This window comes from Rhipicephalus microplus, chromosome 5 (assembly GCF_043290135.1).
Source record: "Rhipicephalus microplus isolate Deutch F79 chromosome 5, USDA_Rmic, whole genome shotgun sequence".
Taxonomy (NCBI): Eukaryota; Metazoa; Arthropoda; class Arachnida; order Ixodida; family Ixodidae; genus Rhipicephalus; species Rhipicephalus microplus.
In genome coordinates, this window is record NC_134704.1 from 221189524 (window position 1) to 221209949 (window position 20426).

The window sequence follows — 20426 nt, forward strand, 5'->3', positions numbered from 1 at the left end:
CTGTGGGGCTGTGCAAGATTTTTCCAATGCTGCATTTTTTAAACACTAAGCTAAATTATGCAATAGCCTTATTATTGCAATAGAATCTACATGGGCCCTTTTGACGGGCTTTTGCCTTGCCGTTATGTCCGATATAAGCCGAAAGTGATAACAGAACTCCGTGCATCATAATGCTACGGTATGAGCCAGGCATGTGGAAGACGAGGTTGTTTGCTGCAGCCTGAGGACTCCATATTTACCTCTGATTGCCGGATCTCGCTCTCAACCTGTAAATAAGCACAGTCAACTATTATTCAACCGTAACAGTTTTGTGGTGGAAGTGCTGGGTAATCAACCAAGCAACACGGTTCTTCAAGCTCCTGATCTATGCCAAAGCTTCCGCCTTGCTAGACTGGCCCCCTGACTACTGGCGGTTGAGATGTCTCAAGGCGAAAACAGAAACTGGATCCCCGCAGCTGCAGATCTTGCACCAGTCTCAGCAGTGCTGTTAGTGCCAGCTTCGGGCACGGCTTGTCCCTGGTTGCACCAGAATATGATAGCGCCTTGCACATTTGGTGAAAAATCTGGTGAGGATCTAGATGCCAGGTCACACACTACAAAGGTGTGAGCAAATACAGTGGGAGACGGTGACCCAGCTGTCCAATGTACCTAGTATATTCTTTTTGACAGACGCAGCGCTTATTAGGTATGAGAACTACAACGATGCCGTCACGTCATGAGATTGTTTAGTGTTCGAAATAAGGGGGCGTATTTCAGAGAATCCGTAGCAATGAGAAAGCAAGCGGAACAAACGCTACTGCAGAGAGTTTAGATCCCAGCAGAAACGTGCACGACATATACCGAGGCTATCTTGAAGCAAGATCATCAGCCCTTCTATGTCAGAGGAAGTTGAAGCTGTTGAAGAGCGCAAAGAGGTTACTGTGCCTTGGCACAGTAGCCGACGTCATAAGCCATTGTGGCACATTCGAGACAGTGAAGATGCGGCATATCACTCCCAAATTCTGTCGCCTACTGAATGTAACCACCGTTGCCAGTGCTGACAAGCACACGCCACTTGATCTAGCGTGGACAATACGAGAGATCGTTCATGAAGAGCTCACTTGACACACTTGCCCGATGCTGCACGAAGCTACATCGTGCCGCCTCCCTCTCACCATCACATGTCAACTGCTGCAGCAGACGGCGATAACTACAACTACAGGCCGCGCTCACCACCAAGGCCGCAGCGCAGTAACTACTCGCTGCCGAGGTACAAACACCTTTTCAGTTACCCCCCCAGCCGGCCAACATCTATCATGATTCGAACAAAGATGCATCTGGGCTACCACCAAGTCAACACAATGCCTTCCAAACGGACAAGCCCCCTTGTGCTACTGTTGCAGTATCGCCAGGCACATCGCCCGGTTCTCTCATCGACTTGAGATAGCTGGCATCCCGATACGATTCCCCATCAGAGCTTCTACCAGCGGGCACCGGTCAAAACTATGGTCATTGGCCCACCTATTCTCGGATTACCTCACAGCGAGAGAATCGCCGTGGCAGTTCTCCCGCTTCTGACCATAGTTTGACGTCTCCATCTGGCCGACTGCATCGCTTTGCCTTCACCGGGACGACAGCTGTTATCGCTGCCGCCGCCGGGAAACTAGCCAGCGCGACCGATGGAGGTAAGGTCACACAACAGGATTTGCCTCAAATGCCTCCGCCATTTATAATGTCCAAGAACAAGATACATACATAACTAGTAGATGGCTTTTGTAAAAGTTTTTGGTGGACACCGGTGCCACGATATCAATTATGAGTCTTTTTAAAAATCGCATTAGCCGCAACTTTATGTTTTCTTAGGGCTAATCAATAAGATTTCATGGCATTTGTTGGTAGGGAAGCATTTCATCTTCTCGGTGTTTGCGCTGTTAGCGTCTTATTCGCAAGGAAGGTGTTCCCAACAGAGTTTCTTGTGCTGCAGTGTTTCACCCCCGATTTTATTCTCAGCAATGACTTTCTCCACGATGTGTAGCTTTTGTCGACAGTGGAACAGGTGAACTTTCCGTCAGCGGTGACGTTGTTCCTGCCCTAGTTGATAAGTCCCAGCAGACCGCAGAGGACGCTCTGAATATTTTTGCTGAACTGACAGGGCCACTGTGGTCAATGAGGTCAGCTGAGGTATTCGCCCTAGTATCTGCCACATCCTTTGACAATGTCTTTGAACCTGCCATCGTTCTATGTGCCAAAAAAGGCATACTCGTGCCTCGTCTAGTATCGGTTGATGAAGGAGCAACCTTTCTGTGAGCACTGAACTGTTCACCCATGCCAGTTTTACTCCCTCGAGAAATGAAGCTCGGCGTGTTAGGTGATTCCACCGAAGATTTTACAGCGGTCATTAACAACAGTGAAAGTGAAAAAACTACAGTCTCTTGCCAGCGAAGTTGCTCTTAGTAGTGGCAGACCATCGGCATGATCAGCACCACTTTGCGGTCCTACGAGGAGCAGCCATTACTCCAGCTGTTAGGACAACATGCTTCTGCACTTGACTTTTCCCAAGAGGAGAAGCCACTAGTAACCTCTACCATGTTCTCGCGCTCAGCACAGGATTGATACCAGCACTGCTCATTTGATCCGACAAAAAACTTAATGTCATTATCAGAATGCTAAGTTATCGCCGACCAGATTCAGGAAATCCTTCAAAAGGACATCATCGAAGAGTCAGGTAGACCATGGGCAGCATCAGTCATATTGGTTAAAAAGAAAGACAATTCCTGGCAGTCTGGCGTTTATTACTGATGACTCAATGCCTTCACCAAAAAAGCATGCATATCCGCTGCCTCAGATTGATGTAATTCACCGCTTGTACTTGGCTTGGTACCTTACTTCTGTAGACCTATGATTAAGATATTGGTAGATATCTATGCACCCTCCAAACAAGGAGAATACCGCATTTATGACACCTGATGGGCTGTGCCAATTTAAAGTCATGCTACTTGGGCTTTCTAACGCTCCCGCCATCTTTGGCAGCTTTATGAACTCTGTCCTTTGTGGTCTTAGGTATGAGGTGTGCTTATTTTACCTCGACAATGTCGTCATTTTTGGGCATACCTTCGAGAAGCACAATGCCTGCTCGAGTTTTGTTTCAGGCTGTATCATAAGGCCCGCTTGATTTTGAACTCTAAGTGCCGTTGTGATGAATGACAAGCATTAGCTCCTGGTCACCTAGTTGACAAAGATGGTGTCAGACCAGATCCCCGCAAGATCAAAGCAGCCGGCAGATCCAAGACACCCCGACACTAATTGATTCTTGGGCTTACGTTCCTACTTTCGTTGCTTTCTGTCCAAATTCGCGGACATTGCACACCCGTTGACGAGTTTGTTGACCAGTCTGTTGCGAAAAGACGGCCAATTTGAGGGGACAGCTGAATGTGACATTGCATTTTCTAAATTGAAGTTTCTGCGGACAATAGAACCTATTCTTCGTATCTTCGATGCGTCAGCTTTTACTGAAGTGCACAGTGATGGAAGTAGAATTTGCATTGGAGGAATGCTTGTTCAGCGCTGTAATAATCCAGAGCATGTCGCTTCTTATACAAGTCGATCTCTAAGCAAGGCTGAAAGGAATTATACGGTGATAGAGCAAGAATGTTTAGCAGCTGCATTCACCATTGAGAAGTTTTCCTGACATCTCTATGGCTACCCGTCCACAATTGTGACAGACCATCATTCATTGCGTTGGCGTGTTACCCTCTGAGACCCTTCTGGCCGCCTTGCACAATGAGTTTCATGTGAAGGCTCCAAGAATTTGATTTTATAATTTCGTACAGAAGTGGCAGACATTATTCTGATGCTTATTGCCTTTCTCGCCTACCTATGACCACAATAGAAGGTAGTGCAGGTACCTTCAATATCTGTTTTGCTGCTGTCTTCCCCATGTTACCTGATGCCCAGGTCTTCAAGCAAGAACATCTGAATCACTTATGTTTAGGCCATTTGTTTCCTGATGTCTACAGCCTCAAAGGCAGTGGTCACTTTTTCCTTCGTGATGGACTGTTGAGCAAGACTAATTACTCACCAAGTGGCACACACATTATTTACTGGTTGTCCCTGAAAGTCTTCAATGTAATGTTCTTCGTGTACGCACGATGATTTAACGACAGGACACCTTGGATCCATTCGCACCTTACATCGAGCACAGCAGCGTTTTTACTCGTCTTGAATGCGAGATTTTGCAAAGCAATATGTCTCAAGCTGCGAGAAGTGCCAGTGTCATAAACTATTGACAAGTGCCCTGCATGGCCTCCTTCACCCCGCAACGTCGCCTACTACACCTTTTGAGAGAATTGGCATCAACCTATTGGGCCCATACTGAAACTTAAGCACTCACACAGGCGGACAAAGACACAACAAGCCCGCTTTTTTGTACTATTAGGCCTATTTTTGTGATCTTCGAACAATTGCCACTGCATATTAGCGAGCGTCAACCACCTTACTAAATACACCAAAACAGCTGCAATACCATCGTCCACAACTGATGGCGTCACTGCCTTTTTGTTGCGCTCTGTAGTTCTTCACCATGGTCCACCTTGAGTAATCATCAGTGACCGTGGTCGCCAATCCATCGCAAATGCTCTGAAAAAATTGCTTCACCTCTTCACTTCACAGTTCCGGCATATGACACCATACCAACCCCAGATGAATAGTCTAGTAGAACATACAAATCGCACTCTTACCGACATGCTCGCTATGTAAGCTTCAGCTTTATTTCTTAACGTTTCATAGCCACATTTGCCGACTAAGAAATTTATATTCCTCCCGAAGTGTTACTGGCTACGGCAACGAATTTTCGTCTTAAAGTTGCAGCATCGTGCCTATAGATATCTTCTGCGGTTAGCGGAACGACTGGCAGGCCACGTTGTTAGTTTATTTGGTCGATCACATTCGCGAGTGTCCTCTCCTAATCTTACACAGTGGTTTCGGGTTCGGGTCAGTGCACCTGGATCCCTGGATTGATTGATGAAGCAAACTACATGTGACCAACGTGACCTTCATTTCTCGCTGAATTCAGTGCAACAGAGAAAATTTAGAAGCTGACCGAATCTTTTGGCGCAGCGACGCGCAATTCTGGGAAATGCCATGGTTTTGGCTCCGCACAGTGCGAAAATTAGGAATTATATCAAATTAGTGCGATTGACGCAATTGCACCCCTGCAAATACTTTAGCGATAATTCTAAGGAGGCAAAAACTACACATTGTGTGCAGCTAGACATAACTCTGCTCCCGTGGTTCAAGGAGGTGAAGGTGGCAGGTGTGAACACCAACGACACAGCACTTCGTGAGAAGGCTGCACACATCGTACTCTTTCTTGGTGCGAGCAACTTTCAAGCATCTAGCAGCTGAGCACACCATTGTAAAGAGACACGAACTTGTTTGCAAGACCATGAGTGGTGAAGGGAGAGAGGTGGAAGAGGCCGTTGTGAATAACTGAATGGCCGCCACTCTGCCTTTACTCATCGCTGGGGACACGTTACGAGATATATTCGATTGAGAATAAGCAGGCCTCTTCTACAACTTTCAGCGCAGAAGAAGTTTTCATGATTTAACTCTTCCGTTACCACGTCTATTCAAGTCAATCACTGGTGATCGATGCTTTGTATCGTCTATTTTGGTACATGAAATTTATTTTTCATTAACCCAGCACTTTCTTGTAGTTAGTCCAGCTACTCAACTTTTAGAATCAATTTGAATTTACCTGTTTTGGCAACATAGTGATTTTTGACAGACTTTTGTGCAAAACAACGTATGTGTTCTTGGAAAAATGCACTTGGCAGGCAAACTTGAATAAAGTGCGGGCCCCTCGCGGCTATGCGACAGTACCATCAAAGTTCTGTAATCAAAAGAACCTTTGAAAATGAAATATCGAATAAAGGTGTCAACTTCGTAAGCTGATAGAGTTGAGCAGTAATAATTGCCAGAAATTTATGCCGGCCATTCAATTGAAAGTTGTTGTTGGAAGTTAGGAAAAATTTGTTATACAAAAAAATATTTACGAACGTCTGCCACATGTATAAAATGTGGAGGTGGCCTTCTTAACCAGTTTCCAGCGCCTCTGGTTTCGCCCGTATTGTCATATCAGACACAAGGGGGGCGCATCTAGTGTCACTAGCCGCTCCTACGGCGTTATCTTCACCTGCCTTGAGTGCGCACCTGCGCTGCAAAAAACACGTGCCGCTCGAACCCGTCTTGCACCTGAATCAAGTGAGGACTAGCTTAGAGTCTAAGGATGATGGCACCTCAGTTTCAAGTTTTATGGTGATGATGTTTTGCGTCATCCTGAGACATCCACAGCTGTTTATGCGTTTGTTTTGTTTAAGGCCTCAAGTTGCCTCAAGTGCATAGCTGCTGACTTTTGTGCACAATCTTAAAGCTACTCTGGTTATGTGCGAGGTCCACACATCGCTGAGGTGCGGTGTGTTGACAGTGGGTGCAAAGCTTCTCCTCACGACAAGAAAACTGCCGGAGCTCATTTTGGCTCTCACTGCAGAGCAGCGCAAGTCGTATTAGGACTCCACGTAATATTGCTAAATTTTTTTATAATAGAATGTGCAAATATGAAAAGAAATATGATTTGATGCATATATTGAAATGCCAACGTATGCGGAGCAAGGTGGCTCATGAAAAGAGGTGACGCACGACGAAATAGCGAAGTTCATTGGCCATCTCATTTACGGAGGGGTTGTTCACATGACGGGCATTCATCTATTTTGCAACACCTGCAGGAAAGTGTATGAGTTTACTTGTGTCTTACAAAAACCCAAGCAATGCTTCATCGCGTGGCACGAGCAATGAAGCAGCACCTCGGTTTCAATTTTCTTTGTCTATGTGAATAGAAACATCTTGTACAACATTTATTATTTTTATACTGTTCCTGGGTCTTTTATTTTCAATATTAGGGGTGTGCGAATAATCTAAGGTTTCAATTATTCCTCGAATATTGCATTTGTAGTATTCATATTCAATTTAATAATCACATATTCAAGTGTTCAAATTAAATTGAATATTCCTCGAATATTTTATCGTCACGAATATTCAGCCGCATATGTTGCAATGAAGAACTTCCGGTTTTGCGCATTTGCAATGACATCACCAGTAGATTATGCAGTGATTACTATGACTTTGACGCGAGTGCGATGATGCCTGCACAGAAATACAAGAGAGCATGATGACGCTACCGTCTATTCGCATATAGGCAGCAGTGGCAGCGCTGGAAGGAACCCGTCTAATCTTCTGTTATCCTGTTCTGCAAACCTCCGTGCATTGCACAGCGCCACAGTGACTGCATGTGTGAATTTCCTGCTGACCAGGATTTTAAACTCGTCATTACAAGGGAGCGGACACTGCGCATTTCTTCTGAAGCAGTGCCACCAACGTGACATCACACTACAGGGTTACGAAAAGCTGTCATCGACAAGGGAGCTCCCATTTTGGCAGCAGCGGTAGCGCTGGAAGGAACCCATCTAATCTTCTGTTATCCTGTTCTGCAGGTCAGTCTCGGATTATATTTTTGTACCCTGCTGTTTTAAGCATAACGCTTTTGCTGCTGCCTGAGTGTTCTTACCTACTTGATGATTTCTCTGACACTTTTCACCATTTACATATATCAACTGCTTGTATACTATGTCAAAAACAGCGGGGACATTGCAAAAAGAAAACCGCAGTGAAAATCGAAACTTCCGGACCGAAATACGGGATTTAAACGATGCAATGGGTTTTATGAGCTAGCAGCTCGAACAATCCAAAGCGCCCTCGAATCTGTTCACACAGAAAGTAGAGAATTGCAGAAAGCAAATGAATTTTTGCAAACCAGGTGCCTCGAAAACGAAAATCTCATCAAGAATCTGGAAAACAGAGTCACTCAGTGCGACAAGTACTCGCACCGGTGCAACCTGGAAATCAAAGGGGTGGTACAGAGTAAGAACAAAGACATTGTCACGGTTGTGTCCAAGTTGAAAGATGCTTTGTTGGAGCCTAAATCATAGACTGATATTGAAGCGTGTCATTGCATGCCTACACGCAATGGAAACCAGAACAACATAATTGTTCAACTCAAGAATCATCAAAAGCAGGACTGCGTCCTTAAGAAAGCAAAGAGGAACCACATAACCAATAGTTGCCTGTCCATGTCTAATACAAATCGTCAAGCTGCTGACAGTGCTTAAAACCGGGACAACAAACGTACAGACAGCAGTCCAATATTTTTCAATTACCATCTGTGTCCTAGTTTGAAGCGACTGCTTTCTGTGTTGTATCCAGGAAATGCGAGTTCAATTCGCACTTCGTCTGGACACGGAATGAAAAAATATTTGCACGTAAGGCTGACGGAAGAGACGCCGTTCAAATTTTTTGAGATGATGACCTTTTTAAAATAGCTTAAGCCTTACTTCAAGTACATTAGAAAGCTATCTTTCATCAGCGAGATGCTTAACCAGGAAATCGTCAAACCTTCATGCATCAAGCTCGAAACACCGTCATGGTGCTGCACTAAATGCACACTAAACAAGAAGTATGAAAAATTCACGTCATTCCTTGACAGTTTCCACCTTACATTCCATGTGATTATGATGACTAGGACATGGTGCAGTGCACTGGACAGGCTTTCTCACTAGATAGCTAAAAGAACATTCACTTAAAGGGGCCCTGAAACACTTTTTTCAGGTAACCATGAAATGAATTCACTGGAAGAGCTTATTGCCTCTTGCCATACCCACAAACTTCTTAGTCTCATCTGCCCACCTAACCTAGTGTCTCCCCCTAACTTGCTTGCCTTCTTTCAAAATGGTCTCTAGAAACCGCTGGTCATTAACCCTGTCTACATGCTACATGCCCGGCCCATGTCCATTTCCTCTTCTTGATTTTAACTATGATATTCTCAATCCCGGTTCGTTCCCTAATCCACTCTGCTCTCTTCTTGTTTCTTATGGTTACACCTACCATTTTTCTTTCCATTGCTCGCTGCGTCATCCTCAATTTAAGCTGAACCCTCTTTGTAAGCCTCCAGGTTTCCGCTCCGTAGCTAAGTACCAGTATGATGCAGCTGTTATATACCTTCCTCTTGAGGGATAGTGGCAATTTACCTGTCATGATTTGAGAGTGCTTGCCAAATGTGCTTTTACATATATAGTGTTCTTATTGCACTTTTTACCAGCTGGTAACCAAAGATCACACACTTTTCACAATTTTATTTGTTTCAAAATATTTCTGTTGCTCTACAACTTATAGTTTTTACTAAGATAATTTAATTGTACAAAATTAGGTATGCCGCAATGCATGTTGCAGTACTTTTAAAACTTGCAACAACGATTTTCCCGAGACATGAAAAATAACCATTTTCGCCTGGTAATGACCAAGTTAAAGGCAAGGCAAGCCATGGCAGCCAAAAAAAAGCTAGCAGCGAGTTACATTTTTGCTTAGCTGTAATTCTGCCACTTCCGAAAATACAGAAAGTTATTGGCTACTACCTAAAAACTCGCTGCTTCAATGTGGACCGCTAAAAGAGAAAGATCTGTTTGATTTTCGATGAGTGCGCAGCCCACACGAAAGATCATCATCAGTCTGACCATGCCCACTGCAGGACAAAGGCCTCTCTTATGTTCCCCCAATCAACTCGTTCCTGTGCTTGCTGCTGCCACTTTATGCACGAAAACTTTCTAATCTCAGCTGCTCACCTAACTTTCTGTCTTCTCCTAATCCACCTGCCTTTTCTGGGAATCCAGTCTGTGATCCTTTATGACCAGCGGTTATCCTGTTCATGCGCTACATGCCCGGCCTATGTCAATTTCTTCTTCTTGACTTTAACTGTAATATCTTAGCCCCAGTTCACTCCCTGACCTATTCGGCTCTCTACTTGTCTCTTAGGTTACACCTATCCTTTTCCTTTCCATCACTCACTGCGTCGCCCTCAATTTAAGCTTAACCCTCTTTGTAAACCTGCAGGTTTCTGCTACGTAAGTAACCGTAAGTAAGTACTGGCAAGATGCAGCTGTAATACACCTTCCTCTTGAGGGTTAGTGGTAGATTACCATTCGTTATTTGAGAATGCTAGCCGAATGTGTACATCCCTATTCTTATTTTTCTAGTTACTTCAATCTCGTGGTTCAGCTATGCAGTTATCACCTGTCCGAAGTAGACGAGCTCTTTTACAACATGAAGTGCAATGCTATACTTCTCTCGAAGCACTGATGTCTTACGAGATTATTGCACATTAATTTCGTTTTCTGGAGATTAATCTTAATATGCACCTTTCCGCTTTTCTTGTCTTATTCAGTAATCATGAATTGCAGTTCGTTCTTTGAGTTACTCCGGAATGCAATGTCATCAGCAAAGCACAGGTTACTAAGGTACTCTCCCGTAACTCATATTGTGAGCGCGACAAGCGAATGACTCTTTATTCTCTTTGATATCATCATCACCTGTACATCTTCTTCATCTGAAAATATCATCGCCAGCGTGATTTAGCTCGAGCCTGGCTGAATAAACAGGTTCCTCACAAGTGGTGCACTGTGCTTTTCGTTCCCTCAAGTCCTCTCGCCCGTTCTCGCTGGAGCTCTGCTCAGGTCGTCGCATACAACCCCCTGCCATGGCGGCCCAAGGAAACCCTGGCCCATCCAACGTCACCGTCCTACTGCAGCCACCGCCACCCGCTCTGCCCAACAACATTCGCCTGCATGACCCACCTGTGTTTTCCGGTCTCCGAGGTGATGATGTCGAAGACTGGATCAAGAACTACGACCTCGTCAGCGATTTGAACAGGTGGGACAATCCACAGAAGTTGCGCAGCGTCCCATTTTACTTGTCCGATGTTGCGAAAACTTGGTTCTGGAACCACCACCCGGATCTTTCCGACTGGGACACTTTCGAGCAGCAAATTCGTCAGATATTCGGTGCCCCTGCAGTTCGCACTGAGGCAGAAAAGAAGAAACTCGCTGAACGCACGCAGCTGTTGGGTGAATCTTACACCTGTTATATTGAGAATGTCCTTGCACTGTGCAAGCCCGTTAACACCGGCATGTCTCAGAACGACCAAATACGCCACATTATAAAAGGCATTAACACCGTCGCCTTTAACGCCCTCGCCATGCAAAATCCTGCCACCACCCAGGGCGTGATAACCATCTGTCAGTGACTTGACGAGCTTCAGTCTCTTTGCCTTTGCTACAATGCCACCGACGTTCGTTTGCCTGCACCCCTCGACTTGCGTGCGCTTATTCGCGAGATCGTTCGCGAAGAGCTGCACGGGCGCTGCTCTTCCTGTGCTGCGGAAGTTACTTTCCCTTCTGAAAAAGATAGCTTGCGAGACCTGATTAAACAAGAGATCGCCTCCGCATCGCGTGCGACGTGTTCCAACAGTCCCTGCGTGCGCCAGACGCGCACTTACGCCGAAGTTGCCGCGCTCTCTGCCGCACCCACCGTTTCTGTGCCTACAACAGCAGACCATACGCCTGTGGCTTCCTTGTCACCGCCAGTGCGCGCACCACCCTACTATGCACCTCAGCGCCCACCTCGACCAATCTGTTACTACTGCGGCTATCGAAGACATATCGCTCGGTTTTGTCGAAGGCGCCAACAAGACGAGCAACGCGGCTACGCTCCCGAAGAACATCGAAGCTTCTGTCCGACCATGAACTACTTTCGACCACCCTCCCGATCGTCCTATTACCGTTCACCGTTTCCTACTTACCATACGGACATGCCTAGGAATTCCCGTACGTCTCGCCGCAGGTCGCCGTTCAGTGTCGCCTCTACGGCCCGCCTCCCATTCCACGAACGCCCACGCGGAAAACTCCCCAATGCAGTTTTAGGAGGGGAAACTGCATCCATTGGACAGCTAACAATTCCTCCAGAGCAGCCATCGAATTTGATAGTAGTGTTTGTAGACGGTGTACGTGTTGAGGCTCTTGTAGACGCTGGCGCTGCCGTTTCGATTATTCGTGCTGATTTTTGTTCCCGCCTTCGAAAAGTCACCACACCTTATGGCGGCTCACCTCTACATGCGGCTACCAACGCTCTCATTCATCCACTAGCACAGTGTACCGTTCGTGTCTGCATAGAAGGCATTCGTCATCACATTGTTTTCGCGGTATTTCGTGAGTGCACCCACGCTCTCATTCTTGGGTGGGATTTCTTGTTTTCGGCGTCCGCTTTCATATCACGTCATCAGCGCCTCCTGCATCTAAATGCCACGGACTCTTCTCCGCTTGAACACGATGGACGCATCCGCCTTGTCACCAAGTCAGATCATGTACTTCGGTCATACATCGAAGAATTTAAAAGTGTTATTTGCACCAACATTGTGGATGGTGACGTACTAATTCTTCCTTACGGTCATACCCTACGTAGAGGCATTGTGATCACACCAGGGCTTATTCGCTTCTTCGATGGGTCTACGTACCTAACCGCCATAAATCAAACACCAGAGTGTGCACTGCTCCCCTGTGACTCAACAGTATCTTGCGCGGTCGACAGTGAGCCTGTTGCGATTGTTACTCTTCCGAACAACAACCACAACGATGTTCCGAAGTCATAATCACTGCCATTCAATGCCTCTGCCACACCTGTGTTGGCAATAATAAGCAATGACTTAACACCTGATCAAACTGAAGATTTGCTCGCCCTGTTAAATAGACACCGTTCTCTATTTGACGTGAACTCGCCCGCCCTCAGCATGACTACCACCGCTACTCACAGCATCCAGACTGACAGCTCTCGTATTGTACATCGGCGCCCATATCGCGTGTCTCAGGCAGAACGCAAGATCATTGAGGAAAACGTCTCAGACATGCTAGGACGCAACATCATACGTCCTTTCTCGAGTCCCTGGTCATCCCCAGTTGTTCTCGTTCAAAAGAAAGATGGGACAGTGCGTTTCTGCGTCGATTACCGTGCGCTAAGCAAAATAACGCGCAAGGATGCTTATCCCCTCCCTCGGATCGACGATGCACTGGATTCATTACAGGGCGCAGAGTATTTTTCTAGCCTCGACCTTAGGTCAGGCTACTGACAGATACCAATGTCAGAGTCTGATAAAGAGAAGACCGCCTTTTCAACGTCAGATAGGTTGTACGAGTTCAAGGTGATGCCTTTTGGACTCTGTAATGCGCCCGCCACCTTCGAACGCATGATAAACGGCGTATTGCGTGGTTTGAAATGGAAAACATGTTTGTGCTATCTCGATGACATAGTAGTGTTTTCATCCACGTTCTCGCAGCATCTACAAAGTCTTGACAAAGTCCTCACATGCCTTGCAAAAGCCGGTCTACAGCTTAACACCAAGAAATGTACCTTTGCTAGCAAGACAATCAAGGTTCTCGGCCACCTTTTCAGCAAAGAAGGAATTCGGCCCGACCCCGAGAAGCTTGCCGCTGTCCTCGATTTTCCTCGTCCACTACGTCAAAAGGACCTGCGCAGCTTTCTTGGGTTATCTTCTTACTTCCGGCGCTTCACACGTGGTTTCGCGGAACTTGCGTCTCCGCTCCATCAACTCCTCGCAAGGAACGTCCCCTTCATTTGGTTCGAAGACTTGGAAAGTGCTTTCACGGCATTGAAGCAAGCCCTCACGTCGGATCCGGTACTGTGCCACTTCGATTCCACCGCACCCACCATCCTTCACACCGACGCAAGTAGTGATGGTCTTGGTGCAGTACTCTTGCAGCGTGACAAAAACTCACGCGAACGCGTCGTTGTTTACGCAAGTCGTGCTCTTACCGCTCCAGAAAAGAACTACACTATCACCGAGCAGGAGTGCCTTGCTGTTGTTTGGGCAGTGCAAAGATTCCGACCATATCTTCACGGCCGTCTTTTTACCGTCGTGACCGACCATAACGCCCTATGCTGGCTTTCATCGCTGAAAAACTTATCGGGTCGCCTCGGTCCCTGAGCGCTTCGCTTGCAGGAGTATGATTTCGATGTCGCCTACAGATCTGGGAAGAAGCATCAAGATGCTGATGCTCTATCGCGCTGTCCTTTGCCCAGCGGAAGCCACTCACCATCGATACTTCAAAACGACAGCACCTCTCCAATCGCAGCGCTAAGTTCATCACCTGCCACCCTATCCGTCCTTGTTTCACAACAACGTGTCGACCCATACTGCTGCACCATTGTTGACCGCTTGACCGGCTCTACTACTCCTCCAAACGCCAGACTCCGTCGACAACTTAAACAATTTAAGCTTGTCAGTGATACTTTATGTCGCTACATTTACCACATCGATGGCAACAAGTGGGTGCCCGTCATCCCACGTTCTGTGCAGCGTGAAGTTCTGGAAGCCTTTCATGATGATGATCCAACCACCGCTCATCTAGGCTATCACAAGACTTACGACAAAATACGAAGTCGTTGTTTTTGGCCTGGCCTCTCTTCAGTCGTCGCTAAGTACGTCACCTCCTGTGTCCATTGCCAATGGCAAAAACGACCGACAACTGCTCCGGCTGGCTTAATGCAACCTCTTCCTTGTCCCGCCTTGCCTTTTGAAGTCGTTGGAATCGACTTGTATGGCCCTCTTCCTCTATCATCCAATGGGAATCGCTGGATTGTCACGGCCGTCGACCACCTTACCCGATACGCAGAAACAGCTTCTATACCACCTGGGACTGCCACTGAGATCGCCGATTTCTTTCTTCGCCACATCTTTTTGCGTCATGGATTCTCCTCAGTGATCGTGGCAAAGTCTTCCTATCTTCCATTGTCGAGCAAGTTTTGCGTGCCTCGAACACTGCTCACAAGACCACTTCTAGCTACCACCCGCAGACCAACGGATTGACTGAACGGTTTCATCGGACCCTATCGAACATGATCGCCATGTACATTCACCCCAACCACACGAACTGGGATGCAATTCTACCCTTAGTGACATTTGCCTATAATACGGCTGCTCAACGCACTACCGGCTTTTCTCCATTTTTTCTCGTCCATGGTCGCTCGCCGAGTTACGCTCTGGATGTCTCTTTCCTTCCGGCCCCTGCACCCTCGATGGCTCCTTTCTCTGAAGAATTCCTATCTCGTCTCGCACACTGCCGTCACCAGGCCCGTGTTAACACCAGCCTCTCTCAAATTACTCGAAAATCTTGCTACGACTCGTCTCGCCGTGTTGCGAGTTTTTCCCCTGGTGACGAAGTTCTTCTATGGACTCCACTACGCGTCCCCGGCCTATGCGACAAATTCATCAGTCGCTTCATTGGGCCGTACACGATGGTCGAACAGTTATCTCCTGTCAATTACCGCGTTTCTCCTCTTAGCGCTAGTCCTGATCATCGTTGCCGAGGAACAGAGATAGTGCACGTATCTCGTTTAAAGCCTCATGCGCGACGCATTTCATAATACTGTCAAGCGACCTGGCGGCCGCTTTCACCGCGCGGGGGAATTAGTGTGAGCGCGACAAGTGAATGACTCTTTATTCTCTTTGATATCATCATCACCTGTACATCTTCATCTGAAAATATCATCACCAGCGTGATTTAGCTCGAGCCTGGCTGAGTAAACCGGTTCCTCATAATATCTCTAACTTTTCCCACTCTAGGCCTCTGAAGACCTCCTGTAAGCACGCAGTAAATGGCATTGGGGAGATTGCATCTCCTTGTCTTACTCCCTTCTTATTTGGTATTTTATTGCTTTCTTTATGGAGTGCTATGGAGGCAGTTGATACTCTGAATTTTTTACAGGATGTTTATATGTGTTTCCTTAACACCCTGATTCCACTGTGTCTGCAGACTGTTGATATCTCTACTGAATCAAATGCCTTCTCGTGATCTATGAAGGCTATGTATAGTGGTTGGCGGTATTCTGAGCCTTTCTCTATCACATGAATGATAGTATGAATGTAGGCGATTGTTCAGTAGCCCATTTGAAATCCTGGCTGTTCCTTTATAGTTGATTGAATTCTAATGATGTCTTAATTCTGTTAGCAATTACTTTTGTAAAGAGTTTGCATACAACAAAGAGCATGCTGATCGTTCTGTATTTCTTCAAGTTCTTGTCATCCCCTTTCTTATGAATTAAAATGATTTTAGCAATCTTCGAAGATTCCGGTACTCACCCCGTCAAAAGACACTTTAATAAACAGCGTGGCCAGTTTTTCTAACACAATATGTCCTCCGTCTTTCAGCAGATGTGATGTTACTTGATCCCCACCAGCAGCTTTGCTTCTTTGCATTCCCTCCAAGGCTTTCCCGACAACTTCTGTCATTACTGAGGGGATGTCATCTGGGGTATTGCTAATTTTTAGATTATGGTTGTGGTTGTCTCGTTTTTTCGAGTACGCTCCATTCTCTCCATGTTATACCTTTCTACATCGGATACCATACGCTTCAAAAGGTCTGCCAGTTCTATATTGTCTGTTGCGTTTCAGACTTTCATGATTTGACGCTTTTTAATGAGGATCTTCATTTCCTGGGAAAGCTTGCCAGTGTTCTGTCTAACTACTGTACCTTTAACTTCCACTGCACACTCCATACTGATACTCGTCAGGTTATTATTCATTGCATCAATGCTAAGGCTGGTTTCCTCGATAAGAACCGAGCATCTGTTCTGAAGCGAGACTGAATTCTCGTACTTTCCCTCTCAGTGATAGCTCACTGATTACCTTCTTGCATACCAGTTTCTGTTGTTCTTTCTTCAAGTCTATGTGAATTCGAGACCTTACCATTCTATGGTCACTGCATCGTACCTTGCCAAGCATTTCCACATCCTGTACGATGCCTCGGTGTGCACTCAGTACAAAGTCTATTTCATTCTTACTATTGCCATTAGGGCTCCTCATTGTCTACTTACGGTTCACTGGCTTTTTTTTAGAAGGTATTCTAAATATGTAAATTATTGCATTCTGCTAATTCTACGAATTTCTCCCTTCTCGCATTTCTAGTGATGATGCAATAGTCTCCTACTGCCTGGTCTCCAGCCTGTTTCTTTCCTACCTAGGCATTGAAGTCGCCCATCAGCATAGTATACTGTGTTTTTACCCTACTCATTGCCGATTCAACGTCTTCATAGAAGCTTTCAACTGAAGCGTCATCATGGCTGGATGTAGGTGCATAAGCCTTTACCACCTTCATCTTGTATCTCTTATTTAGTTTAATTACGATACCTGCCACCCTTCCAGTAATGCTGTAGTATTCTTCTGTGTTACCAGCTATATCTCAGTCGATAAGAAACCCTACTCCCAGTTCTCTTCAGTCCGCCAAGCCACGATAGCAAAGGATGTGCCCGTTCTGTAGCACTCTATAGGTTTCATCTGTTTTCTTAGCCTCAGAGCCCCATTACATTCGATTTAACACCTTGTAGCTCCTCGAACAGGACAGCTAGACTTGCCTCACTAGATAAGGTTCTAGTGTTAAACGTTGCCAAGTTCAAGTTCCAATGGCAGCTTGTCCAGACCCAGAGATTCCTAGCACCCTCTGCTGTGTCACAGATCTGATCGCTGCCGTGGTCAGTTGCTCAGCAGCCGCTACAGACTGAGGGCCGAGGGTTAATTGTCGTATTCATGTGGGAGGTAGTAGCCAGATACTGCACCAGGGTGGCCAACTGTTCTCTGGTTACCGGCAGAGATCACAGGTGAGGCCTCTTAATGCCATTCCATCATCACACAGATAATTTAATTATAATCTGGTGGGAAATGGCGCAACACTGGGATTCGAACCACGAGCCTCTTGCACGTGAGGCTGATACTCTAACCACAACACCATTGCTGCACCTCTGATGTCACCCTCGAAGACGGGAAACTAGTCTTTCAGCAGCTGAACATGACAAAACTGCTGGATACAGCTATCATTCTAAACATAAAGTACCACTTCGGAAGCCTATTGACGCGTTGTCTGCTCGCAAGGCTCGAGCATAAAGATTGCGAACCAAACAGCATTTTAGACACAATTCACTTCATTGCTATGAGCTGGGACCATGTCTCGCCAACAACAATTTCAAACTGCTTCTCGAAATGCGGCTTCCATAAGGCGTTGAACATCGTGCACACGAGCCAGCAGTTGGGTTTGATGAGAGGCATGAGGTCGCATTGCTTTCAGCACAGAGGAAGGTTTTGTCGGTACTAAAATGCGTGGTGTGGATATTGTGGAGGACATTGCGAAAGAGCTGTCCACGCCTGATGATCTGAGCCGTGCAGAGGAGGACCCCAGGAGCAGCCATGATGGGCCACCGGCAACATTCGAAACACACCTTGTGCCTGATGTGCTGTGGCGGGAGAGTACATTCGCAAAGTTTCTTGTGCACATTTTCACGCCTTCCAAAAGGAGACCACAGAGAATATCAGTAAAATGAAAGTGCACTCCAACATCAAGAGCTTTTTCCCCAAAAATAAATTGCATTTATTTTTCATTTCTGTACATTTTGTTCATACAAATTCTGCAGACTTGCGCAAATAATGAACCCTTCAAATAAATAAAAGAATCTTACAGTACTCGAAATAAACAGAAAGGTTTGTATTAGTGTGCATGTAACCCCCAGTAAAAAAAATGCCCCCACTTCCCCGAAGGGAATTATGAAGAAATGTGAACGCATTGCGTCACGTCCATAATGGAGTTGTGCAAGTGAGAAGAATTATGTTTTTTTTTTTTTTTGTTACATCGCGTAGCCAATAGTGCCGTTCAGCGCAGGTGGCGTTTTTCTGTCACGAAAAACACGGTATGCATTTCCAGCTCTAGTAGCTAGCATGCCTGGTTAAAAAATACTACAAAGTGGACAAAACAAGCAGCGTTCTCGCCTCTGCATTGCCAATTCACAGCGGTGTCTTAAGCACACATTTCTGAATGTTCTTAAGAGGCGCCCAGCAAGCGATTGGTTCAGAGTGAGGCACAAGCGGAAGGGAAAGTGGGGCGCAGGAAGGAGAGAGAGCGAATGGCGACAGATGGAGTGGTGAAGCACTGCACCTACTATTTCCTACACTCTCTCACACCACGTGCTCCGGTTGCTAGGGGCAAATATAAGCGCGCGCACACAGCTGTTGCTATGGGAGAGGAAGTGAGAATGGAGAGATAACACCTGCTGGCGCGCGGACACCGCAGTGGACAATGCCGGATGCCTGACATAGCCCTACTAAGAAATGCACTTGCATTTAATATGATTTCATTGCAATAAAGGGGCACTAAGCCATGAAAACACCTATCCAGAGGACATTTACACTTCTGCAAAACTCCTAGTTCCAAGTTAAATTAACATATTACCCTTATTGATTCATCATTTTATAAGTTTAAGTTTGTTATACAGGCAGCTCTTGGTGTGGTAAATTTTAAAATGCAATTTATTTGACAGGTTTTCTTTTGCATCCATAAACTATAAATCCTGCTTTTTCGCAGTAGCCTCACTGACCACACTTTGCATTTCTCCCAAAAAAAAATTGACATGATGCACGTTTGCTTTACTGCTAGCAGCGTTTTTTAGTGTCCCGTTTTGCAATGCCAGCACCTCTGCCACTTTGCAAAGCTCTATTATGGCTTCTTGCATTAAGATCCTCCTTGTGCAAGAGACGTGCACGGCACTTTTTGTCATCAATGTCACAGACAAGCTGATCCAGTACTGCTCGAATGGCTTGTTAGTGGCAACAAAACATAGAGCATTTGTAAATCTCATTTATCTTCAGAATGCAAAATTCCTTAAAAGCTTGAACAATGAATTTCTAAGTAGCGGCTCCAACAGCACAAAGATGTTAAATACCTCAAGTCCCATGAGGTGAGACAGCAGGCTTTTGCACTGGCGAACACTCTTTGCCTGAGGTTTTAAATAAAGCTTCAATGCACTGACATAAAGGCGTTTCTAGTTCTCTGAGGCATTATCGGACAGCACCAGGTGTTCAGGAGGGGGCAGGCAATCCATGTTTACTGGAGGTAGACTTCCAACACCTGGCGTGGTCACTACTAGTGAGCCCCAGTGCATGGCTTGCTACTGGCGCCATCTCCTCTTTCATAACCTTTATGTTAATATAGATAGCCTTCATTCTGGTCTTAAGCTGGCTGGTTATATCCTTTCTCGCTCCTTGCTCGCACCTCTTTAGCCTATTCATCAATGTATGCTCCCGTCCTTGACATGGCGTCAGAAGTGGTGGCAGCTGAAATGGCTAGGCTACTGCACATTCTGGAATAATGCAGACATGAGACAAGGATGAAACCAAAATGGGGCCTCCTGCACAATAGCTCAGCATCTCTCTCTGACTGCCAGAATACTTGGATTTTTCCGATGCATCAAGTTGGCTTGCTTTGAAGTCACGTTATGAATATTATGCTGCAGCGTCAGGAATACAGTGAGGCACATCTGATGTGCTAGTACCTTCCCTCTTATACTGCATGAGACCAGAAGCATGTCCATTGCTTAAAATGTTTTTTCTCGGCGAAGCATCGGCGCTTTCCTTCGACATTATGGTCACCGCATTTCACGAAACACTTCGTCCCCCC

The 20426-nt window shown here is 46.0% G+C and overlaps 1 protein-coding gene across 6 annotated transcripts in view; it reads right to left on the reverse strand.

Moving 5' to 3' along the window:
• The window catches only part of LOC119173510 (glycerate kinase), a 270522-nt gene that overhangs the window by 196181 nt on the left and 53915 nt on the right, over positions 1–20426 (reverse strand). For 5 of the 6 annotated variants that reach the window (XM_075896529.1, XM_075896530.1, XM_075896528.1 and 2 more), the window contains one exon: positions 10716–10940. The exons of the other annotated variant lie outside the window; for it this stretch is intronic. In XM_075896529.1, coding sequence (XP_075752644.1) covers positions 10716–10940 — 225 coding nt within the window. The remainder of the gene's footprint in view (positions 1–10715; positions 10941–20426) is intronic. 6 annotated transcript variants of the gene reach the window in all.